We start from the raw sequence: 26,698 nt of genomic DNA, 5'->3' as shown, positions 1-26,698 counted from the left end.
GGAGCTTACACAGAACAGGCTGAAGAACAGTCCTGAAAATAGACACACTGTCATTGGACTATAATTTAGTATCAATTTATCAACAACTGACAGCATGCTGACCATAGACTATATAGTCTGGGCCACTGTGTTGGTAAGCTAGTGGGAGGCAGAAAGGCTCAGTGTTGCAGCACTCATTGCAGTTTGGTTGTGGTAATGACCTATCACTGCAGCACAATGCTGACACTATCACTATCCATCAAACTGTATTAAAAAGGCTCCAATGCACACATTTCTCTGAACATAATAGACTTGATAGATTTGATCTACTTCCCAAAACTAGGATCTCACATCCATCCGTCCATCTTCTTCCGCTTATCCGAGGTCGGGTCGGGGGGACAGCAGCCTAAGCAGGGAAGCCCTGACTTCCCTCTCCCCAGCCACTTAGTCCAGCTTTTCCCGGGGGTCCCGAGGCGTTCCCAGAACAGCCGGGAAACATTGTCTTCCTAACGTGTCCTGGGTCTTCCCTGTGGCCTTCTACAGGTCGGACGTGCCCTAAACACCTCCCTAGGGAGGCGTTCGGTTGGCATCCTGACCAGACGCCCAAACCACCACATCTGGCTCCTCTCGATGTGGAGGAACAGCGGCTTTACTCTGAGCTCCTCCCGGATGACAGAGCTTCTCACCCTTTCTCTAAGGGAGAGCTCCGCCACCCAGCGGAGGAAACTCACAATCTTATTATGGAAGGGGCGTGGTCCACGCGTTCCCTGTGGGCAGGGCATGTGCGGAAGCCGGCTGTGAAGCAGCAGACAGGTGAGTGGATATCTCAGCTGGAACGAGTTATCTAATCACCAGTCTCTTTATTACCAGCGTCGTAGACCATGAGGGGGGGAGAGGCAAAGAGTGACAGGGAGCGAGACGGCCAACAAAGGGAAAGGACCAGACTGCTGAAAAGCACACAAGAAGGAAAAGCAAGACTGCTGGGAAGACATATGCCCAGAAAAAGCGTGAGATTGCTGCAAAGCATAAAGACTTTAAAAAGATAAATAAAAAGTTGTCACTCTGCCAACAAAGGGTGTGGATGTGCATTGTTGGTCCTCAAAGAACCCAGAACTAAGAAGAATGTCACACTTGTAAATTAATCAGTGTTCATTGAAAGCAAAACACATAATTACTGTAGATGAACTAATGGCTATAATTCCTTAAATGTAAAATTAGCGATATTAGATACCTAATAATGAACTAAACTAAGGCACTGGTTGATAGGAGTTTCTGACTATCCCGGTTACATGATATACCGTTGTATTAGTCAATGTGAATTATATTTTCTCTCATGACTCAAAAGCGCTTTACATAGTAAAACCCATTATCTACATCTTTAAGTTACATTTAAACCATTGTGGGTGCCACTGGAAGCATGTGGGTAATGTGTCTTGTCCCATGACAGCTGTGACTAGGATGGTGGAAGCGGAAATCGCGGCTGGAACCCTCAAGTTGCTGGCACGACTGCTTTACCAACCGAGCCACGCAGCTCCCATTATAATTAAAGCTCTAAAATGTTTTATTTGAAATGCCTTTATTGAAAAATACAGTCATTTAAAATAATACAACATTATTAAGGTGGAGTTTATGTATATAAAGGGGAACTGCACTATCGTTCAGAATCTTTATGAGTGACAAGTTTTTTTTTTGCCTTCTTACAAAAAAAAATTGTCTCGTTTTAGGTGACTAGCAATGCAGCTAAGGGTCGCAATCAATTCTACCTCTAAATCACTTTAACAATGCATTCAAAATCCATCAATACTTAATTTACGTTCTGTAACCTGTATAATAACCAAGCGTAGCGGCATTGTTAGTGTAAGAGCGAACACTGAGGAACTCTTTTTGCAATCGCAGTAACACATCGACGTGTTTCTGTACTACCTGTAAAAGCGAACTACGGTGAGAGATAAGCTAACTTCTACGCCAATACGAAAGACGCTTGGGTTTGTAATCCACAACACTGCGATACAACACCAGTTTTTACTGACTGAAAAACATCAACATTCATATTACAGTATCTGTAAAGTATTAGCCCACATTTCATGTTTGGTATGTACACAGCCAACTAGACAGACTGTATGTACTGTAGTTGTACTAACACGCATGGCGTGCAGTGTGTATCATGATCGATATTAAAGTGACTCACTCGATGGACAGTTGTTTGTCTGGTCCAACTGGCGGGGAGGTTGACCGTTGATTTTGGGTAAGTTATCCATTTATGTCAAAGTATCTGGGCTCCAAGTTCTATATTTATAGCTTTCATCCCCCTCTCTCGGCCACCGTCTGCTTCAACGTTTCTCTTCCTTCCTGCTCACTTCTATAAGCAGCAGTATATTTCGCTTCGAAAGTATACGATTGTAAATTCTCATTTGTCCAAAAATAATCCTCTCCATTGTCTGTTACCAAGTCTGCCATGATAGGAACACTCATCTTGCCAGAAGTCAGGAAACAGAAATCAATTTGCGGAATAAATCAGTCCCGGAAATGTTTAACATGATCAAAATACGGTAAATATTGAACATTTTACATATTGTTATGAACATGTCTGTTACTACATTATGTATGTAGACTTGCACTGTGTATATAAAACATTGTTGGAGGGTTTTGAAGTTGTTTTAGAGGGCTTTGAAGGCTACAACGGTGACTCCCATTAGCCACATCTTTCTCATCTTTAAATTTATAGAAAATAAAAGGAAATGTGTGTTCTTGTTTCTCATAATGATTGTGAAAAATGGGCAAAATTCCCAAAAAAGAGCAGTTCCCCTTTAAAATAGATTTAAAAAAAATAACTGAGCTCTTTCTAAATGATGGCTAAAGCCCAGTTTTCAAGTCAAATGTTGCTAAACCTGCAACTCAAGTCTCAACAATATAAATATTTTCTTTGCAAAAAAACAACGGCTCAGGAAGATCACAATCTGAACAATTTACTAAAAAAAAAAAAAAAGAGTAAGATTTCAAAAAATAAATAAAAGTAGGCCTCAGCTAAAAACTGACACTGACCATGATTTGGAGGCTTGCTGTTGTTGGTGTACTTGATGAGCTTTTAAAAATGTCTTGACTCAATTGTAGTTTGATTTTAGCGTTAAATTAAGACATAACATGTTGGGAGAGGCTCCAGCACCCCACGCGACCCCGGGAGGGACAAGCAGTAGACAATGGATGGGATGGATGGATGCATGCATACGCTGCTCTTCTTTGCGTCATTTTTGCTAGCCGGTGTTAGCCCTCTTTTTCAGTAACAAGTTAGTATTTGTTTAACTCATGCTAGATGCCAAGGGTGGCTGGTTATTTTCAAGACAGCATTAATGTTGCCTTTAATTTTGCATATATCGATCATGTTGATGTGTTGCCTTCTCTTGCTGAGACTGTCTGTAAGCACGTTTAGCACGTTGGGTAATCTTCTTCTTCCAAGCATTGGCTATATGTATTTTTGCAGCGCCAAAGCATTCCAAAGCAGCCATTTTGATCATTTTAGTTCAGTTCATTGGACTTGCACCCAATTTTTTGTGTTTTTTAACCCGTCACTTTTTCATACCGTGGTACACTTTAAAACCGGTAATCGACTCATGCCTACAGACCAATGAATAATTTCATTTTATGAAAGAGGCTTGACCAAGCCCCATTTATTATTGTAAAGTGGGTTTACATGTTAAGTCTGATTGTGATAAAGTGTTAACCGGTGACCTTCAGGACGCTTGAATTCGCAGCACCTTTTTTAAAAACGTGGTGGCCCAAGTTGCTGTGGTTTGTGGCAAATTTTTTTCACTAGTATAGATTAGTCTGTGATTTTATGATTTTATTAAATTTTTTAAGTTTTAGTGTTTGAAACTAAACCCACATAAATTGTTACACGTCACTCTTACTGTGTCTACACAAGAAACATTATTAGAAAGTTAACATGCATGTTTGAACACTGCCTAGAGACAAATTTGTTTGGCGAAAATGACGAAGATTGGCCAAAATGTGCATTAACGTTAGGGGGATTGGACAAAGTTGTAAGGCTATGCATAATTTGCGGGGATTGGTTGAATTTGCGTAAATGGCGCAATCACAACATCACAAATTTCTGGAGGATTTGATTTATCCATTATACAACCCTATGGGAAGCAACATCTACATGCCTTACATCAAAAGTTGTGAAATAAAAGCAGTTATTTTGCTTTATAAAAATGATAAATTAAAAGATTAGCCTTGCTTGTTAGTCATATTGTGCATAATTTGTTACCTAACCACTTGCTTCTGTGTTTGTGTGCATGAAGAACGAAACTATATTGCTGCTTTTCGATTTTTTGCTTTGAGTCTTTGTGTTCTATCAGCAAAAATACATGCCCTCACACCTGCCGCCCTCACCGCCGCCACTGAGTTAAAATTTAAAAAAAAAAGCTACTGTGGTGTGGGTGTATGTCTACTAATACCAAACATAAACACTATCTTTACTTTAAGCAAGTGAAGTTTGGGGGTGTTTGCTGTTAATAGGCGCCAACAAAGCAGATCTTCGTAGGTTTAGGACAGAACATAGTGAGGGTACTACATAATTATTGAATTACTTTTCTTGACACGGGTCTAAAACAAGACTGTCAAGAAAATTGTTTCAAAATATTTTGCCTCTTAAATCCTTGATGAGTAATACGTTGCATTTGAGTGAATTTGAAATGGAAATCTTGCGAAGACCCATTCTGATCAAGGCAGAGGAAAGATGCAAGACTGAGGTTTATAATCCCAGCTCCTCTATCATGCTTATTTGCAGACCATTTTTCACTCCTGCTACACAAATCAGTTACAGCATCGAACAGAGTTCTCTTTGCTGAAGACAGACGTAAAATTAGCAGAGTACAAATACAGTATGTCCACATAATTCATTTTCCGAGAACAAACCATAAAAACATTTAATTGCCTTGCATGACTCAAGGCCATTTGCATCTGTACTCGTCGTCAGTTGATTACACATCTTAGTCAGAACTTGTCTTACAGACATGTGTCGACACAGGACATGTTCGTCAGCTCAACTTTAACCAAACAATGTGCTCGCCGTTTACATTTAAGAGACCAAGGTGTGGCAGGTTAAGGTACAACAAAAGCAGACCTGTCTCGGTTTCCTCCGGTCTTCCTGCTTGGTTCCCCATGTTGGTTCTATCCGCGACTCCCACAGACGACTAATCCAACAATCCGTGGCTGCTGTGGAGTGATGAATGTGTGTATGGGGTGTCAGCGTGGTCGCATTTGTTCAGCATCCACAATCACCACCGCTCAGTCGCAGCGAGGGAGAAACAGAGGAAATATCCGATTTGTCCATTTCTTCTTTCCTACAACAGGTCTCCTTTTATGCTGTCTTTCTCGCTGTGTCTGTTTGTGTGTGTGGGTGTGTGTGTGCGTGCGTGCATGCTCGCGTTGCTGAGGCAGACTACGTGTCCCATCAGTGAGTGGCTGCCAGTGTGCGTCAAGACACTAGAGAATACATACAGTATATCCTCCACAAGAATGACAGTACGGTATGCCGACGGGCGGGTGAGCAGGCAGCATAATATGCAGATCATTATTGCTGTGATGAGTACTGGGATCGGGAGGTGTGGCTTCCCCGGCCGCACTCACATTTACACTCCATTCCTGCCACTACTCCGACCACTACTTCTCATGCCAGGACAAGCAGAACAATGATAGTAACCATCCTTCACATTGGTAGATTCCTCACATTCAATGCTGAGTTAAGCATTCAGCAGGAGCTACAACTAGAAGCCAAGTTGGAATGTTGTATAACCGGTCATTTTCTTACATAATCGTCTCCCTTTGGAAACTAATTTTTAAAAAAATTATATCTCCTGACATGTTTAGCTATTTGAGCATCTCTATTCTATTAGATTAAAGCAGACTGTTTATCAGCAGCCATTTATTGATAAATGATACCATAAGCCTTGATAGTTGTGTTGTGTTCATGTTACGTCAAAGCTTTATAACTGCTTCATACTGACTTTAATTAGAAAACACTGCGGTTGTTGTTCATTGTCTTTTTCTGCCCACATTAGTTTGGACAGTAAACCTTTCTAACCCTTCCACAAGTCTTGGGAATGTAACATTAACTCTTTATTTCCAACCACCTCTCTTTAGATGCTAATTTTCCCCTCCACTTAGTCCAGCACATCCACGTTGGTAAATAAACATGTCCCTAATCCTGCTAAGAATATTCTCCTCACCATAGGACCTCCATCTCTGTGGGCACAACAGGCCTCTTTTAGGATGTATCAACCCCTATCTTCCATGCATTTGTATGGATGAAAGTGTCACAAGTGCCCAAGGGAACTTGAAGGATAGATAGATAGATAGATAGATAGATAGATAGATAGATAGATAGATAGATAGATAGATAGATAGATAGATAGATAGATAGATAGATAGATAGAAGTGATGAATGTGTGTATGGGGTGTCAGCGTGATAGAGAGATATAGAGATAGATAGATAGATAGATAGATAGATAGATAGATAGATAGATAGATAGATAGATAGATAGATAGATAGATAGATAGATAGAGAGATAGATAGATAGATAGATAGATAGATAGATAGATAGATAGATAGATAGATAGATAGATAGATAGATAGATAGATAGATAGATAGATAGATAGATGGATAGTACTATATTGATTCCTTCAGGAGAGTTCCCTCAGGAAAATTAAAATGGCTTATTTGTCATTATACTGAAATGTACAAGGTAGCACAAGATTTCAGCCTCAATGATGCCAAAACCTTAAAGGGGACCTATGAAGATTTTATTCTTTTTCGAACTTACAGAATGTTGTCACAATGTTGGATACTCATGTTTAACAACGCCAAAAGGTCAAATTGTAAGGTTCATGCATATGGGCATGAGCTTGCACAGTTTTGGATGCCTTGATTTGCGGGCATTTGCTGTCCTTTTAAATGGTTGTGACTAGGGCATTTTATCAGAACCGCAACCGCCCGCCACCCGCCCGTTGTTATATATCCGGAGTCGGCGACCTTTACCACTAAAAGAGCTAGTTTGACCCGTGTCACAAAGTAAAGAAGGCAATGGGAGCTGCTAAGATTCTCGCGAATATCCGATGGTGCTCATCCAGGTAACGGGAATAAGGACGTGCTGCTAAGCCATTGCCTTTGACACCTTCTACAACATGTACGAACCGTTTGCCAGTCTTGCAACATGCTGTATGCTGCTTCCGTAAACACACGTACAAGATTGAAGGGCATACTGGGTGATTCAGAGTACACTAATGGTTGTGATATAAACAATTTTAACAGTCTTACTAATATGCGCCACACTGTGAAGCGGGGTGTATAATATAATCAAAAATTGTCATGCATGCAAAGGATTCTGGGTATTTTTTGTGTTGCGTTTATGTTGTGTTACTGTGAGGATGTTCTCCCGAAATGTGTTTGTCATTCTTGTTTGGTGTGGCTTCACAGTGTGGTGCATATTAGTAAGAGTGTTAAAATTGTTTATATCACAACCATTAGTGTACTCTGTATCACCCAGTATGCCTTGCAGTCGTGTGCGTGTGTCAGTGGAAGCCACACACAACACATTGCTGGACTTGCAAGTAAATTGTACATGTTGTAGAAGGCGTCAAAGGCTTCATAGCACGCCCTAATACTTATTAACTGGGTGACTGCCGGCAGACATACTTGAGAATGTTTACGTCAACTAATGTCTTCTTCGCTTTGTGACACGGGTCCAAAATGGCTCTTTGAACGGTAAAAGTTACCGATCTCTGAACCATGTATATCATATATTTCCAAATTGTTCAACCGCCCGAATCTATTTCAAATCTATTTTTTCGTCATGTCACCCGCCCGACCCGCGGTTTATCCGCGGACTCCGCGGATGAGACCGCAAACCGCGCATCTCTAACATGCACACACGACCCCCACCCTCGAATCAACGCTTTCACCACCGCTTAATTCCTCTATGGCTGTGGATGGCTGAGCAGCGCTATATAGCGGCAGCGGTGTCTCCTCAAACCCACCCCTCCCTCTGTTGCAAGTTGGTGTGATATACGTTCCATGTTTAATGTGTGCCATGCTATGTGAGGTTTTTTCCTTGGACTCAGTCTGGACCCTTACTGAGGGTCTAGCCTTAGACTGATATTTTTTTACCCCCCCTTTCCCAATGTCACCCTTTTCTCACCTTTTTTAGGAGCGCCGTAAGTGGCTGATCCGTTGGCGGTCTCGTCTTGTCCCCCCCTGTAACGTATGTCTGCTCTTAGCGGAACTGTGCCGAAAATGACATTTTGTTGTACATGTGCAATGATAAAGATCTATCCCTAGTGTCCAAATAACTCTAAATTAACCATTTGTTACTTAGAATATGTTCCCCATACTAAAGCGTTACAAAAAACATATAACTTTTTCTTGAATTTGAAAAAAAAAGTTTCACTAAAGTCGGGTTCGGTGAATGCGTATACGAAACTGGTGGGGTTCGGTACCTCCAACAAGGTTAAGAATCACTGCTATATGTCTTTAAAATAAATACAAAAAAATAAATACTTGTGTTTGTCAACGACATTGAGGCTACTTTGAAATTTAATTAGTCGCTGAACTCAGAAGGATAAAAAAATGCAACATTGGAACTTGGTTTGTGGAAACAAGTCGAAGTAGAATGAAGTATTATTTTCATCTAATCTTGGCATGCGCACAATAACACAAACATGCAGTGGCTTAAAAGCTGGTAAAAGCAGCTTTTTTTTTCGATCCAAGAAGGGGCAGGTGTACATTGCTGGCCGGCGAGTCTATATATCGTTTATGAAATTATTTTTCTACTGTGACTGGATAAAAAAAAGTGGTGATGTTCAAAGTCAAAATATATATTTAACTGTGCACATTTTCAACAGATAAATACTGATACTTTTGGAGAGGACGGGATGTGGACGGCTGTAATTGCAACCTGGGAACGCATCCACAAACAAACATCTTGCAAACAGACTCATAAAATAGGTTATAAATGTGACCGTGGAGCAAAATTCACACAATATTTAAACCCTATACAATTATTTAGACAACAAGGAAGTGTTTTACATGTACATTAGAATCATAAAAGGTACATTTAAAAAAGTCCAAGTGTGTTATAGTTTAAAATTCTGGCTTGCTATGATCCTTATAACACCGAAATGCATTAAAAACAGGACCGCTGTGTTTCATGATGTACGTATGTATGATTATGGATATTTGTAGTTGTAATTATGCAAGAATGACCAAGCCAAAAAGTCATCTTTATGTATAATCAAGTCTTTTACTGCTTTCGTCAGTTAAGGTCTACTATGGCTGGGAGTGTATGTATGTAGTCTGAGGCATCCCAGTGGACTGAGGCATATGTGACTAATCTATTTGACGGATATGAGTGTCTCAAGGGGCAGCACGGTGGAGGGGGGTTAGTGTGTCTGCCTCACGATACGAAGGTCCTGAGTAGTCCCGGGTTCAATCCCAGCCTCGGGTTCTTTCTGTGTGGAGTTTGCATGTCCTCCCCGTGACTTCCTTTCGGGTACTCCGGCTTCCTCCCACCTCCAAAGACATGCACCTGGGGATAGGTTGATTGGCAACACTAAATTGGCCCTAGTGTGTGAATGTGAGTGTGAATGTTGTCTGTCTATCTGTGTTGGCCCTGCGATGAGGTAGCGACTTGTCCAGGGTGTACCCTGCCTTCCGCCCGATTGTACCTGAGATAGGCACGAGCGCCCCCCGCGACCCCAAAGGGAATAAGCGGTAGAAATGGATGGATGGATGGAGTGTCTCAAGACCCATACCCTTCCCTCTTACGGCCTACTAAACTGACATCCACAGACAGATGGGATCCAGTGGGGACGAGATACTACAGCTAAGTTTGTACTTTATTTAATAAAACCTAAACACACTCCAGGTCAACAGCTTGTTTCTCAACTTGCTTTTATTGCATGTTGAGTGGTGAAAGAAAGACATACAAATCATGACAGGCACCTTCACTGGTGGTGATACTTATAATACTATATAACCACGGGTACCTATAAAACTGTGACAACATAAACTGAAAGCATGTGTTTACTAAATCTAAGTATCACTTTGAAATAAATAAAACCAATGTGACTGACTATGGGTCTATTAAAGTGTGTTTCCCTGTACAGTGGTAGTTATTTGTACTCTCAGCATGCTTGTTAATTATAGAGAGGGACAGTCTATGTCTCTTCCCAGGGACTCTTCCTCCAATGAAAGCTTTCTTGAAATATAGATGAGGTATTCTAAATAAGTCATCAGGATGGGGCTGGGGTTTAACCCATTGTCTGGAAGCATGGCAGAATTGTTAATTTAACCCATTGTCTGGAAGCATGGCAGAATTGTTAAATTACCAAGTAAGAACCACTTGACACAAATAACAACTTTGACTTAGTGTATCAAGCTGTAAGCCAGGTATCCTTACACAGTAATTACTTTTTGTTGAACTAACTTAAATCAGTGGAAAAGTAAAGCACAGTGATATACTTTTTGGTACTGTTTCAAATATTTAATTAGCTTTTATTAGCAATTATATTCATTCGCTAGGTCGGTCGAATATTTTTATTGTGGTTAGCCAATTTATTGTTTTGATTACTGAAATTCCACTGAACTAGTACAGCACATGGGACAGCTTGAACTTTTTTCAAATGTGTTTTATAAATAAATCATGATACTTGAATATTCCTGAGTCTTTTGTTGTCAGTTTCCATATTTTTCTTGTTAACTGTCTGCAAAAAAATGGTAATCTTGTTATTTTTGCTATTAAATTGCACCCATCTGAAACATTTTAAGCAATTTTTTACTTATAATTTTCAGTTGAAAGATTCATTTATTTATTTCCTACATTTAAAATACTTCCTTGTGGTCGACATAACATGTAATGGTGGTTCTTATGTCAAAATTTTGGATAGATTATGTTTTACAGATCATCTTTCAGCTGCTTTCTGACCGTTTCTATAGAATAACCGTTTTGTGGGCGGTCTTGTTAACGTGCCTCCACTTCAACACTATGCATCTTTTACCTGTCAGCCATGTTTTTTTTCTAGTGCTTCTATAGAGTCTACTGACAGGTATAAGTTGGAACTATACACTCATCTGTAAGTAAGTACATTTCATTTATAAAGCGCTTTTCACAGAAAAAAATCACAAAGCGCTGTACAAAACATAGGTGAAGTAAAACAAATATTCAATTAAAACAACAGGGGCAACATTATAAAAAGGAAACAAAGTGGATTAAAATTGATAGTCAAAAGGTGCATTAAATAAAAGCTTTACTAAAATGAGAAGTTTTCAAAGGTTTCTCAAAAGTTTTAACACAGTCAAGATCACAGAGGCACTGGTGCAAATTGTTCCAGAGTCTGGGAGCTATAGCCTGGAATACCAGGTCTCCACGGGTTTTAAAACGGGTTTTGGTGATCTTTAGAAGACCCTGGCCTGTAGACTGGAGGCTGCGCCCTGAAAAGTAGGGGCATAGCAAGTAAGTGATGTACTGAGGGCACCCCACCATGCAGAATTTAACTGGAAGCCAATGAAGACTATATAAAATGGGGGTCATATGGGCTATTCTGAGTGCACCGGTCAAAAGTCTGGCAGCTGCATATTGTCTTAAGTCTCTTTGACTTGTTGAAAAGAGTGAAAAGAGAATTCCAATAGTTAATACGAGACGATTTGTATTAGCAATGGCAAAAGCAGAGGATGCATGTGCTTATACTAGCCAGCCTGCCTCAAAACAAGAAAATAGAGAAAAAGGAGCAGCATATTTGCGGACTGCAGCAAAGCTTTTCAGGTAAAACTTTACCCTATATGGATATATCCGCTAAAGTCACACTTGGGAAAAAATGTCACAAACTGGGCAAATTTTAAACGTCTTGTTTGGTCAAAGTATGGAGGAAGGCAAGATTTTTGTCTAAATATCTTCCCCATAACTGCATGGTTTGATTTAAATTTTTCAGGACGTATGCAGATCCAAAATACCCCAAAACAGGTAACAATAGGTAAGAAAAGTTGAATTTCCACGATAGGCCCCCTTAAACTCTTTTTGTTAAATATACAAACCCCGTTTCCATATGAGTTGGGAAATTGTGCTAGATGTAAATATAAACGGAATACAATTATTTGCAAATCCTTTTCAACCCATATTCAATTGAATACACTACAATGAAAAGATATTTAATGTTCAAACTCATAAACTTTATTTTTTTTCTTGCAAATAATAATTAACTTATAATTTCATGGCTGCAACACGTGCAAAATAGTTGGGAAAGGGCATGTTCACCACTGTGTTACATCACTTTTTCTTTTAACAACATTTAAACGTTTGGAAACTGAGGAAACTAATTGCTGAAGCTTTGAAAGTGGAATTCCTTTCCATTCTTGTTTAATGTAGAGCTTCAGTTGTTTAACAGTCCGGGGTCTCCGCTGTCGTATTTTACGCTTCATAGTGCGCCACACATTTTCGATGGGAGACAGGTCTGGACAGCAGGCGGGCCAGGAAAGTACCTGCACTCTTTTTTTACGAAGCCACGCTGTTGTAACACGTGCTGAATGTGGCTTAGCATTGTCTTGCTGAAATAAGCAGAGGTGTTTATGAAAAATACGGCGCTTAGATGGCAGCATATGTTGTTCCAAAACCTGCACTACCTTTCAGCATTAATGGTGCCTTCACAGATGTATAAGTTACCCATGCTGTAACTGTTGCTACTAGTAATTATTATAATTTGTTTTATTTCTCTAAAAGCATAATAAGTTCATAAAAGGGAATTTGAATCAAAATGTATAAAAGTTCATAAGAAGGCTTTATTTAAGTTACTATGGTTAAAAATGTAATTTCATGCCTTTTTGTTGGGTTTGTGGGCATGCATTTGTTTTGAAGTGTCTCGATTGGTCTGTGAACGGATATAAGGAATCTACTTCCGGGTATGAGTGAACATCTGTTTGATGCAATGAGAAGGGATAAAGAGAGCGACTGATGGTTACAAGGACTAAAAAGTGTCACAAGGACTTTCAGCGTTCGGGCTATAACAGCCAGAAGATCACAATTTCCTCCTAAAGGAAGCATGCAGGCCAACGAGGTATTTGTCATTTGTGTTTGTATTTTACTCCGGTAAAATGTTTGAGCCACATGCTGTGCATGTTATTTTTACGTTTGTAACGTGCTTTATTTTATTAACAGTTTTCACGGTGAATTGAAGGGAAAGAAAGCCTTCAATAAATCAGTTCAAGAAAGCCATTGTGTCAGTGCTATGTGGAGGGAGTTACAGTGAAAACTCGCACTGTTCGACGACCGGTGGACAACGCTGAGACTGTCGGCAACATTAAAGAACCCGGGAAGCGCAGCGCAGCTGTGACGTCATCAGCAATGAGAAGATATACTACCTACGAAGATACATAGGTGGTCAAGCCAAGAAAAGCCCTTGATGGTTACTTCCTGCTCGGAACTGAATCTGCCTATACTGCTGCATGGGAGATTCTGGAGGAGCGATACGGAAACCCATTTACAATTGCAAAAGCATACAGAGACAAGCTTCAAGCGTGGCCTAAGATTGGTTCTAAGGATAGTCTTGAGCTCCAAGAGTTCACAGATTTTCTCCGCAGTTGTGAGGCTGCCATGGTTAACATCAAGGCATTGGAGATCCTGAATGACTGTAATGAAAACAGAAAGATCCTTTCTAATTTACCAGATTGGCTGATCACAGCTTGGAATCGAAAGGTTATGGAAATGGAACAAGAGAAAAAACAATTCCCCTCTTGCAGTCAATTTGTCAGATTTCTAACATGGGAAGCTAAAGTCGCCTGCAATCCTATAACTTCAGTGCAGTCACTGAAATCAAGTGATACCGACAAGTCAAGGTCTCAAAGATTACAAAGCTTTGGAGCAAAGACGTTGAACACAAGTTCTAATGAAAAGACACTGACAAGTTTCAATAAAAAGACCACAAACTCCAAAAAAAAACAATGTCATGACATGCATTTTCTGTGAAAGGAACAATCATACATTACATAAATGCAGAAAGTTCATGGAGAAAGCTGTGGCGGACAGAGTCAAGTTCATCCAAGCTGAACGTTTATGCTTTGGTTGTCTTCAGTCTGGACACCGCTCAAAGAACTGCAGCAATAGGAGTGTTTGCGACACATGCGAAAAGAAGCATCCAACTTGTCTGCATGAGGAGCGAGCCAAAGATGAACAAAAGCCACCGCAAGCCAAGCCAAGTACAATTCAAGAAAATCCAAATGAAATATTACCTCAAGCACCTCAAAACAAAGAAAGAACCAAAGAAGCTACTTCATGTTGAGTAATACTTCAAAAAGATAACATACAAACGGCTGCAATAATCCCAGTCTGGCTTTCATCCACAACTCAACCAACCCAAGAGGTCCTTGTGTATGCTCTGTTGGATTCTCAAAGCGATACAACTTTTGTTCTGAGTGAAGTAGCAGATGCGTTGGAAGTGGACAAAGAGCAAGTCAAGCTAAAGCTTTCTACTATGACTGCAATAATTACTGTAGTAAGCTCCCAAAAAGTAACCAACCGGCAAGTAAGAGGCTTTTATTCAGGTGAGAAGAGTGCCTTACCACCAGTCTACACACGTGAGTTCATTCCGGCGAACAGAACTCATATACCTACAGGTGAAACCGCAAAAGCATGGTCCCATCTAAAGCATCTCCAAGATGAGATACCACCTCTGCAAGACTGCGGAGTAGGTTTGCTCATTGGCTACAATTGCTCACAAGCCTTACTTCCCAGGGAAGTCGTGTCTGGCAAAGAAAACCAGCCCTACGCCCAGCGTACAGACCTTGGATGGAGTATTATTGGTAACCAGAATCCCTACGTAGACTACGGCGATGTCATCAGAGACAGCCATCGCATTGTAGTGAGACAAGTGACACCAGGTTTGAAGCCTAATGTCAACCTCACGGGACCAAAGTGTCTCTGGCAAACAAAACTACCCATAAGAGAGTGCATGGTGGGAGAAATCAAGGAAGATGATCCTGAACTATGCAAAGCTGTCGTGTGTAACACCAATGCAGAAGAAGATAGATCATTGCTGAATCGCCTGGAGAAATTCTCTGATTGGTCAAGAGTGGTAAGAGCAATTGCCAGAAAAGAACACAAAGGTGTGAAACAAAGAACTAATGAAAGTACAAGTCTGGAAGAAATAAAAGAAGCAGAACTTGCTATCATCAAGCTAGTTCAAGCAGAAGTATTCTCAGATGGGATAAAGAGCTTGGAACTTAAGAAAGCAGTTTTCAAGACTAAAGACAGTAAGCTGTGCAAGTTAAATCCATTCTTGGATAAATAAGGCATTGTAAGAGTGGGAGGCCGCTTGAGTCAAGCTGCATTGCACCCACACTTGAAACATCCGGCAATACTCCCAAAGAGCAGCCATATCACAGCCTTGCTTATTAAGCACTTCCACGAGAAGGTACATCATCACGGATGTGGAATGACGATGAACGAAATGCGAGCCAATGGATGGTGGGTCCTAGGATGCAGCAGTGCCGTCTCGTCACACATTTTCAAATGTGTCAAGTGTCGAAAGTACAAAAGGAGTACTGAAGAACAGAGAATGGGTGACTTACCTGAAGATAGAACAGAGACTACTCCACCTTTCACTTACACCGGCATAGACTGCTTCGGTCCGATCTATGTTAAAGATGGAAGGAAGGACATGAAAAGATATGGTCTCTTACTTACGTGTCTATGCTCAAGAGCCATACACATTGAAGTAGTTGATGATATGACAACTGATGCATTTATCAACGCTTTAAGAACATTCATTGCCATAAGAGGAAATGTTCGTCAGCTAAGATGCGACCAAGGCACCAATTTTGTTGGTGCAAAGAGAGTTTGCTGAACTTATGACAGGAATGGATCAAGAAAGAGTGAAGGCTCTCGGATGCGAGTTTCTTATGAACCCTCCAGCGGCTAGTCACATGGGCGGCATATGGGAGAGGCAAATTAGAACAATAAGAAGTGTTCTTATGGCTGTTCTCGACCAGTCGGCGCGAAGGCTCGACAGTACCTTACTACGAACTGTTCTGTATGAGGTCATGGCCATCATTAACAGTAGACCACTTACTGCTGAACACTTAAAGGACCCATCCGGACCAGAAACTTTAACCTTAAACCATATACTCACAATGAAGTCAACAATTATACTGCCCCCACCCGGAGAATTCGTCAGAGAAGATCTGTACCTTAAGAAGAGGTGGCGTCGAGTCCAGTATTTGGCCAATGAGTTTTGGACCCGTTGGAAAAGGGAATATCTTTTGAATCTACAATCAAGGCAAAAGTGGCACAAGAGCAGAAGGAACTTGAAGGTCAATGACATCGTCCTTCTGAAAGACGACCTGGCACCACGCAACGAATGGAAGCTGGCCAGAATCACCGATGTCTACCCAGGGTCAGATGGTAGGGTGAGGAAACTAAAACTGATGGTTAGTGAAACCACATTTGATAAAAAGGGAAAGCCCACAACTAAAACCGGGTTTCTTGACAGACCTGTACAGAAGGTGGTTATTCTGCTTGAAGCAGAGTGAGTTTAAATTTCATGTTTTTGCTTGAGTGCACTTTCATTGTAAATGTACAAGAACAGAAGAAGTTTATTTTGAAGTTAAAAATGTTTAAAAGAAATCCCACATTAAGGTTTGTGTGATTTGGTGGGAGTGTAACTGTTGCTACTAGTAATTATTATAATTTGTTTTATTTCTCTAAAAGCAGAATAAGTTAAGTTCATAAAAGGGAATTTAAATCAAAATGTGTAAAAGTTCATAAGAAGGCTTTATTTAAGTTACTATGGTTAAAAATGTAATTTCATGCCTTTTTGTTGGGTTTGTGGGCATGCGTTTGTTTTGAAGTGTCTCGATTGGTCTGTGAACGGATATAAGGAAGCTACTTCCGGGTATGAGTGAACATCTGTTTGATGCAATGAGAAGGGATGAAGAGAGCGACTGATGGTTACAAGGACTAAAAAGTGTCACAAGGACTTTCAGCGTTTGGGCTATAACAGCCAGAAGATCACAATTTCCTCCTAAAGGAAGCATGCAGGCCAACGAGGTATTTGTCATTTGTGTTTGTATTTTACTTCGGTAAAATGTTTGAGCCACATGCTGTGCATGTTATTTTTACGTTTGTAACGTGCTTTATTTTATTAACAGTTTTCACGGTGAATTGAAGGGAAAGAAAGCCTTCAATAAATCAGTTCAAGAAAGCCATTGTGTCAGTGCTATGTGGAGGGAGTTACACATGCCTTGGGCACTAATGCACCCCCATACCATCACAGATGCTGGCTTTTGAACTTTGCGTCGATAACAGTCTGGATGGTTCGCTTCCCCTTTGGTCCGGATGACACAATGTCAAATATTTCCAAAAACAATTTGAAATGTGGATTCATCAGACCACAGAACACTTTTCCACTTTGCATCAGTCCATCTTAGATGATCTCGGGCCCAGAGAAGCCGGCGGCATTTCTGGATGTTGTTGATAAATGTCTTTCGCTTTGCATAGCAGAGCTTTAACTTGCACTTACAGATGTAGCGACGAACTGTACTTAGTAACAGTGGTTTTCTAAAGTGTTCCTGAGCCCATGTGGTGATATCCTTTAGAGATTGATGTCGGTTTTTGATACAGTGCCGTCTGAGGGATTGAAGGTAACGGTCATTCAATGTTGATTTCCGGCCATGCCGCTTACGTGGACTGATTTCTCCAGATTCTCTGAACCTTTTGATGATATTATGGACCGTAGATGTTGAAATCCCTAAATTTCCTGCAATTGTACTTTGAGAAACGTTGTTTTTAAACTGTTTGACTATTTGCTCACGCAGTTGTGGACAAAGGGGTGTACCTCGCCCCATCCTCTCCTGTGAAAGTTTATACCCAATTATGGCACCCACCTGTTCCCAATTAGCCTGCACACTGGTGGGATGTTCCAAATAAGTGTTTGATGAGCATTCCTCAACTTTACCAGTATTTATTGCCACCTTTCCCAACTTCTTTCTCATGTGTTGCTGGCATCAAATTCTAAATGTAATGATTATTTGCACACACATACAAAAAAAGTTAATCAGTTTGAACATCAAATATTTTGTCTTTGTGGCATATTCAACTGAATATGGGGATGGGTCAAATGCAAGACACATTTCACCACACCTAGTGTGTGTGTGAGACTATCATTGGTTCTTTAACCTAGGTTTATGTTTATGTATGTATGTATGAATAATTGTGTGTATGTAAGTCCATATATGTATATTGGTATGTACAATATATTTGTCTCCCAGTATGTGCGGGAGCCGAAGTAAGGCCCCAGCCACACAGAGAGCCCAACCCAAAACAGCAGGTGTGGCACAAGGGACCACCAGCCTCACACAGCTAGGCCAGCCAGCGACAGGAAAAAAAAAAACTAAATAAATAAATAATATATATATATATATATATATATATATATATATATATATATATATATATATACATATACATACATATGCATACATATACATATGCATACATATACATATACATATATATATATATATATATATATATATATATATATACACACACACACACACATACACACACAGGTGCTGTTCATATTAGAATATCATGAAAAAGTTGATTTATTTCAGTAATTATATTCAGAACGTGAAACTTACATATTATATCAATTCATTACACACATAGTGATATATTTGAAATGTTTATTTCTTTAAATTTTGATGATTAGTACTGACAATTACTGAAAATCCCAAATTCAGTATCTCAGAAAATTAGAATATTGGTTACGACTAGTACCAAAAAATATTTTTTAGAAATGTGGGCCTACTGAAAACTATGAACATGGAAAGTTTCAGCATGTACGGCAATCAATACTTAGTTGCAGCTCCTTTTGCCTGAATTGCTGCAGCAATACAGCGTGGCAAGGAGTCGACCAGTCTGTTGCACTCCTCAGGTGTTATGAGAGCCCAGGTTGCTTTAATAGTGGCCTTCAGCTCTTCAGCATTGTTGGGTCTGGCATCTCGCATCTTCCGCTTAACAATACCCCATAGGTTTTCTATGGGGTTAAGGTCAGGTGAGTTTGCAGGCCAATCAAGAAGAGGGATACCATGGTCCTTAAACCAGTTACTGGTAGATTTGGCAATGTGTGCAGGTGCAAAGTCATGTTGGAAAATGAAATCTTCACCTCCATAAAATTGGTCCGCGGCAGGCAGCATAAAGTGTTCTAAAACTTCCTGGTAGACTGCTGCATTGACCCTAGACCTCAGGAAACACAGTGGAACAACACCAGCGGATGACATGGCACCCCAGACCATTACCGATTGTGGAAATTTGACACTGGACTTCAGGCAACGTGGATTCTGTGCCTCTCCTGTCTTCCTCCAGACTCTGGGACTTTGATTTCCAAAGGAGATATAAAATTTACTTTCATCTGAAAACATAACTTTGGACCACTCAGCAGCAGTCCAGTCCTTTTTGTCTTGAGCCCAGGCGAGACGCTTTTGACGTTGTCTCTTATTCAAGAGTGGCTTTACACAAGGAATGCGACAGCTGAAGCCCATATCTTGCATACGTCGGTGAGTGGTGGTTCTTGAAGCACTGACTCCAGCTGCAGTCCACTCTTTGTGGATCTCCCCTACATTTTTAAATCGGTTGTGTTTGACAATCCTCTCCAGGGCGCGGTTATCCCTCTTGCTTGTACACTTTTTTCTACCACATCTTTGTCTTCCCTTCGCCTCTCTATTAATGTGCTTGGACACAGAGCTCTGGGAACATCCAACCTCTTTGGCATTGACCTTTTGTGTCTTGTCCTCCTTCTTTAAAGTATCAATGGTCATCTTTTGGACAGTTGTCAAGTCAGCAGTCTTCCCCATGATTGTGTGTCATACAGAATCAAAACGAGACCATTTAAAGGCTTTTCCAGGTGTTTTGAGTTAGTTAGCTATTTAGAGTGTGGCACCAGGTGTCTTCAATATCTGACCTTTTCACCATATTCTAATTTTCTGAGATGTTGAATTTAGGGTTTTCATTGGTTGTCAGCTATAATCATCTCCTTTTGGCAAAAAACACTTGAAATGTATCAGTCTGTTTGGAATGAATGTATACATTTTACAAGTTTGACTTTCTGAATGGAATTAATTAAATAAATCAACTTTTTCACGATATTCTAATGATATGACCAGCACCTGTATATATGGGCAGCACGGTGGAGGAGTTTGCATGTCCTCCCCGTGACTGCGTGGGTTCCCTCCGGGTACTCTGGCTTCCTCCCACCTCCAAAGACATGCACCTGGGGATAAGTTGACTGGCAACACTAAATTGGCCGTAGTGTGTGAATGTGAGTGTGAATGTTGTCTGTCCATCTGTGTTTGCCCTGCGTTGAGGTGGCGACTTGTCCAGGGTGTAAGCGCCTTCCGCCCGATTGTAGGTGAGCTAGGCACCAGCGCCCCCCACGACCTCAAAGGGAATAAGCGGTAGAAAATGGATGGATACATACATACACATACATATACATACAAACATAAATACATATATAAAGAACATAACATTATGGCTGTCTTGATTTTCCAATAAACTCCTATTTTTTTGTGATAGAGTGATTGTAGCACATACTTGTTTGTCACAAAAACATTCACGAAGTTTGGTTCTTTTATGAATTTATTATGGGTCTACTGAAAATGTGACCAAATCTGCTGGTTCATAAGTGTGCATACAGCAATGTTAAAGGCCTACTGAAATGAGATTGTTTTATTTAAACAGGGATAGCAGGTCCATTCTATGTGTCATAATAGATAATTTTGCGATATTGCCATATTTTTGCTGAAAGGATTTAGTAGAGAACATCGACAATAACGTTCGCAACTTTTGGTCGCTAATAAAAAAGCCTTGCCTGTACCGGAAGTAGCAGATGATGTGTGCGTGACGTCACGGGTTGTAGGGCTCCTGACATCCTCACATTGTTTACGATCATAGCCACTAGCAGCTAGAGCGATTCAGGCCGAGAAAGCGACAATTTCCTCATTAATTTGAGCGAGGATGAAAGATTTGTGGATGAGGATAATGAGAGTGAAGGACTAGAAAGAAAAAAAAAGAAAATAAAGGAGAGAGCGATTGAGATGTTATTAGACACATTTACTAGGATAATTCTGGAAAATCCCTTATCTGCCTATTGTTTTACTAGTATTTTAGGGAGATTATATAGTACCTTAAAGTCGGAGGGGTGTGGCCACGGGTGTGTTGACCGCCAATGTCTCTGAGGGAAGCTGCAGCAGGACGCAAGCTCCACTGATGTCCACGGTAAGAGCCGACTTATTACCACAATTTTCACAACGAAACCTGCCGGTTGACATGTGGTCGGGATCCATGTTCACTTGACCGCTCTGTTCCATAGTAGCGCTTCACCTTCGGGAATTTTAAACAAGGAAACACTGGCTGTGTTTGTGATGCTAAAGGCACCTGCAGTGCCCCACTTCCCACCTCCATCTTTCTACTTTGAGTTCTCCATTATTAATTGAAGAAACTGCAAAAGATTTAGCAACACAAATGTCCAGAATAATGTGTAATAATGCGATTAAAGCAGACTACTTAAAGCTTGGATCGGGCTGGAAAAAAATGTCCGCTAAAACCCGAGACGTCAAACGCACGCGTCATCATTCCGCGACGTTTTCAACAGGATACCTCGCGAGAGATTTAAAATTGCAATTTAATAAACTAAACCAGCCTTATTGGCATGTGTTGCAATGTTAATATTTCATCATTGATACATAAACTATCAGACTGCGTGGTCGGTAATATTGGGTTTCAGTAGGCCTTTAATATTTGGTTACATGTCCCTTGGCAAGTTTCACTGCAATAAGGCGCTTTTGGTAGCCATCCAGAAGCTTCTGGCAAGCTTCTGGTTGAATTTTTGACCACTCTTCTTGACAAAATTGGTGCAGTTCTGCTAAATTTGCTGGTTTTCTGACATGGACTTGTTTCTTCAGCATTGTCCATACGTTTAAGTCAGGACTTTGGGAAGGCCATTCTAAAACCTTAATTCTAGCCTGTTTTAACCATTCCTTTACCACTTTTGATGTGTGTTTGGGGTCATTGTCCTTATGGAACACCCAACTGCGCCCAAGACCGAACAACTTTAGCTGAACTGCACCAATTTTGTTAAGGAGTAGTCAAAAATTCAACCAGAAGTTTGCCAGGAGCATGTGGATGGCTACCAAAAGTGCCTTATTGCAGTGAAACTTGCCAAAGGACATGTGACCAAATATCAACATTGCTGTATGTATACTTTTGACCCAACAGATTTGGTTACATTTTCAGTAGACCCATAATAAAGTCATAAAAGAACCAAACATCATGAATGTTTTTCTGACCAACAAGTACTGTATGTGCTCCAATCACTCTATCACAAAAAAATAAGAGTTGTAGAAATGATTGGAAACTCAAGACAGCCATGACTTTATGTTCTTTACAAGTGTATGTAAACTTTTGACCATGACTGTATATATGCATACATGCTGCAGAAATTAACAGGAGTCAATTAGCTCCTTCTTTTCCTCTAGCCTCTTGTTGTGGGGCAGACTGGCTCGTACATGCACTGTTGCCACGTCTAATAAAAAGTAGCATATAGTTTGAACTTATATCGTCTAAATGGAAACGCTAAAAACTACAACATGGCTTGTGGGGAGAAGAAGCAGTCGAAGTGGGGGCAAGTAAATAAGACCGCCTACAAAACGGCGCAACCTGAATAAATGGTCAAAAACGATTTGAAGATGGTCTGTAAAAGAATCTATGCAAAATTATGACCAAAGATTAACCATTACATGTTATGTAGACCACAAGATAGTGTTTGAAAATTAGAAAAAAAAACATAATATGACCCCTTTAATGTAACTCTTTAACAACACGTGTGTCACCATAATCCATATTCAGATTCTGACATTTTTTTTGTGTAAATACTCCAGTAGTCTGTCAGAACAATCTCTGGAGTATTAAGTGAAGCAGGTTAAATGATGACTGGCATTGTTCACACGGATGGATGGATCACAGCTCTTTCATGTCGGATTTCATTTTCCACTTGATGGCCGATTACTTTCCTGACATTTCAGGGTTGTCAGACAATAAGTTGTATGTCTATGTGCGGCCGTTTTAACGTACATTTATGTATCACTACACGGCTGATGGAAACAAATTAAATAAAAGCACCAGCTCTACAAGTCAGATGAAAATGTGATTGTCAGTGTGCATTTTAGGGTTGTATTCATAGGATGCAAATTCTGTGAGTGGTGATGTATTGACTAAAATATTGCAGTCTACATGTAGAAAAATAAATGTAAAACCACCAAAATTGTATCTATCATACCATATTCTTCAACTGTAATGGCTGAGAAACAAGCACAACAAAACAGATTAAAAGTTTCAATTCTAAATGGGACACAAGTTGGCCTGTCAACATGGACATCCATTTTTTTTTCCTCCATACATTTTCTACCGCTTATTCCCTTTGGGGTCGCGGGGGGCGCTGGTGCCTATCTCAGCTACAATCGGGCGGAAGGCGGGGTACACCCTGGACAAGTCGCCACCTCATCGCAGGGCCAACACAGATAGACAGAACATTCACACTCACATTAACACACTAGGGCCAATTTAGTGTTGACAATCAACCTATCCCCAGGTGCATGTCTTTGTAAGTGGGAGGAAGTCGGAGTACCCGGAGGGAACCCACGCATTCACGGGGAGAACATGCAAACTCCACACAGAAAGATCCCGATCCCGGGATTGAACCCAGGAGTAGTCAGGATCTTCATATTGTGAGGCAGACGCACTAACCCCTCAATATTACCTAAATGATGGACAACCAAAGGGCACTTCTCTTTATGACAAATAATTATTTAGCAACATTCCTTCCTTTGATGATGATTGGTTAGCAGAATTTGGTTCACAAAATAGGCCAATGTGAGCATCTAAGGAGGGATAATGCATGCATACTGTATCTCTTTTGATCTTGTGCCCAAAACAACCTTTTGTTAATTAAAGCCAAAGCAGTTTCTTATGTATCTTTTTCAGAAGTGAGAGCCTCAATTGGCCATGGTTTCTCTGCTCATTTGAAGTCTCAACACAATTATCTTTGAGACGAAGAACGACTTTGTCGCTCAGCATAGAAACACCGTTTGATATGAGCCAGTATCTCACCAATTAAGGATTTTAAAAAAATAATGCTGTAAGAAAAACTTGCAGCAATTAGCATTTTTCCATATGTATGTGTGAGCTACAATACTAATAACGTATTATTTTAGAGTAGACTTTTCTATGTATGTCTGAAAACGGAAAGCAGCTTTAAGGGAAAAGATAAAAAAAGAGCCTTGAATAATTTGAATGCAGCAAGGCAGGACTTTTGGTACAACAGTTTTGAAACCATAATTCATTATCAAATAGGTATAGTAGAGTATAGCATAGTTGAGTATGTCATATAGAAGGGAACTGTACAATAGGCAAAATTGCAGTGGTGCGATTTAGGGAATTAAAAAGTATTTTCATATTAATTGTTGAATTTATGTGATGCCAAATTGAACTTTAGTTTAATTGTAACTAACTAAAACAGATTTGTTTTAATTTATTAGGCAACTGCACAGAATTATTAAAGTATTTCTAAATTTTAATGAATCAAGTTTGATATTGTATTGTTCAGTCTGTATCAGTCATGCTCAAAGTCAGAGGAGATAGGGTGTTGCTCACCCGGGACCCTAATGAGGATAATTAGTACAAGAAATGGATGGATGGACATTTGACTTGGTTTGACAATGAAGATCATTACCAAGTCCTTCAAAAACAGTTACTTTGATCAACACGTCACTTACTATCGGTACAGCTAAGCAACTAAACCAGTATCAGAATTACTTTGTTGAGTCTCTTGGTTACAGAAAAACAAATTAATCCTGTAAGAACCAAAACATTCCACATGACGCATACCAAAAAGGGTGGAAATGGCTCTCAGGGTGCTCTGTATTTCTTAAGTGATGTGGCCATCTAGTGGCCTTTAGTGGTTAGCTTTACTATTTACACTTCAAAACATATCTGACAAAACTTGAGATCTTACTTGACAGACTGCGGGGGCCGCCCTCAGCAAGATCTGCAATGGCTCCCGTCGTCACGGTCTTCTTCATACGTGAGCCAGAGGCAGCAGCTCCCAGTGCAGGCTTAGTCAGAGTATCATCACTGTTGGCTCGTTTAAGCTAAACAAGTAGCTGCTGTTAGTACCAGATGTAATGACACTTCAGGCGTTGGTTTAGGTAAAGTTGGGGTCTCACCCTGCTAAGACGCTGATCTGAGGCCAGTGTGTTAGACGATCTGGAGGTCCTCATGTTTGTGGAGGTGGTGGAGGAGGAACAAAAAGCTGAAGAGGCCTGCTCTGCCCGGTCCTTGAGCCCCGCCTTGGGCAGCCCTGTCTTGGGCAACCCCGCCTTGGGCAGCCCTGTCTTGGGCAGCCCCGATTTGGTGGCGCCCGTTTTCATCATGGCTGTGTGATGGATAACCGCACATATAAAGAAAAAGTGAAATAATCAATAATTATAGAGTGTTTTTCTGAGTCAAGCCCACACAATTATCGCTTAAACTTTTCAATAAAACTGGAAGTTGTAATCTTTGTCACTTGTAAGGCAGTGTAAATCTTAATTTACATTATTATGTTTTAAACTATAATTTCATTGCTGATTAATAAGCATTTTCGGATCTTGCTTGCACATATCACTTTTGTGGCGTTCATATTTTCTCCACCCTTGTTCTCCGGGTACTGTGACTTCCTCCTATATTCCAAAAAGATTGCTTGTTAGGGTTAGAGACTTTAAATTGTCCATAGGTATGAATGCAAGTGTGGTTGGTTGTGTGTCTAAATGTGCCCTGTGTGTTCCCCACCTCTCGCCCAAAGTCAGCTGGGATGGGCTCCTGCTTACCCTGTTACCCTAATGAAGATATACAGTTAGGGATGGCAAGGTATGAAAATTTCTTATCACATTTATCATAATTATCACGTTATTTTTAAATGTATTCACCATTATCAAAAAGTACTTAAACTGAGATATTTTAACAAAGTTTTATTTGAAAAAAAAAAACACATTGAAAATTATTTCCTTTGTAAAAGAAACATTATTGTAGATAAAGACGCTGTTTCATGGATCTCAAGTACAAATTCAATGTGCGTATGAAAGCAAAACAAGTATTATAAACCAAGTAATGTGGTAGAAAAAAAATAAAAAAATAAATGTGAACATTGTGCAATAGCCCTTTATGGAAATAAGAGATTAAAAAATAGAAACAAGTAAGAATTTTGCAAGGTGGCACCTGATTGCCATAAGACGTAACTGCACTTTTTGTCCATGTAGCTAAAAGTAGCGTTCATGTATGAAATCTAGTCTTACACATAGGGCTACACAATTATGGCCAAAATAATAAATACGATTATTTTTAACAATTTTGAAATCTTGATTATTCATTATATTCGGTAAAACAGTGTTGAGGTGTGAACGTGACGCCATCATGTAATTTGTATTGTCGAATAAAAAGGCACATTATCTATATATCCCTGCTTCTGCCATCGTAGTTACTGCTGTTGTGCCCTTGGGCAAGACACTTTACCCATATGCTCCCAGTGACACCCACACTGGTTTAAATGTAACTTGGATATTGGGTTTCACAATGTAAA

At 40.1% G+C, this 26,698-nt stretch overlaps 1 protein-coding gene across 5 annotated transcripts in view; it reads right to left on the bottom strand.

Annotated features, from left to right (window-relative positions):
* The window catches only part of specc1 (sperm antigen with calponin homology and coiled-coil domains 1), a 189,866-nt gene that overhangs the window by 125,931 nt on the left and 37,237 nt on the right, over positions 1-26,698 (bottom strand). For 4 of the 5 annotated variants that reach the window (XM_061897939.1, XM_061897943.1, XM_061897942.1 and 1 more), the window contains exons 2-3: positions 25,308-25,516; positions 25,097-25,232 (exon numbers count right to left, since the gene is read on the bottom strand). In XM_061897939.1, the coding sequence (XP_061753923.1) occupies positions 25,097-25,232; positions 25,308-25,514 (343 nt within the window). In that variant the 5' untranslated portion in view covers positions 25,515-25,516. Of the gene's footprint in view, positions 1-5,104; positions 5,648-25,096; positions 25,233-25,307; positions 25,517-26,698 lie in introns of those variants that run through there. The other variant, XM_061897940.1, reaches the window with a different exon arrangement.

This window comes from Nerophis ophidion, linkage group LG04, assembly GCF_033978795.1.
Source record: "Nerophis ophidion isolate RoL-2023_Sa linkage group LG04, RoL_Noph_v1.0, whole genome shotgun sequence".
Taxonomy (NCBI): domain Eukaryota; kingdom Metazoa; phylum Chordata; class Actinopteri; order Syngnathiformes; family Syngnathidae; genus Nerophis; species Nerophis ophidion.
Note: the sequence above shows the minus strand (reverse complement) of the source record. Positions and strands in the feature narration are given on the sequence as shown.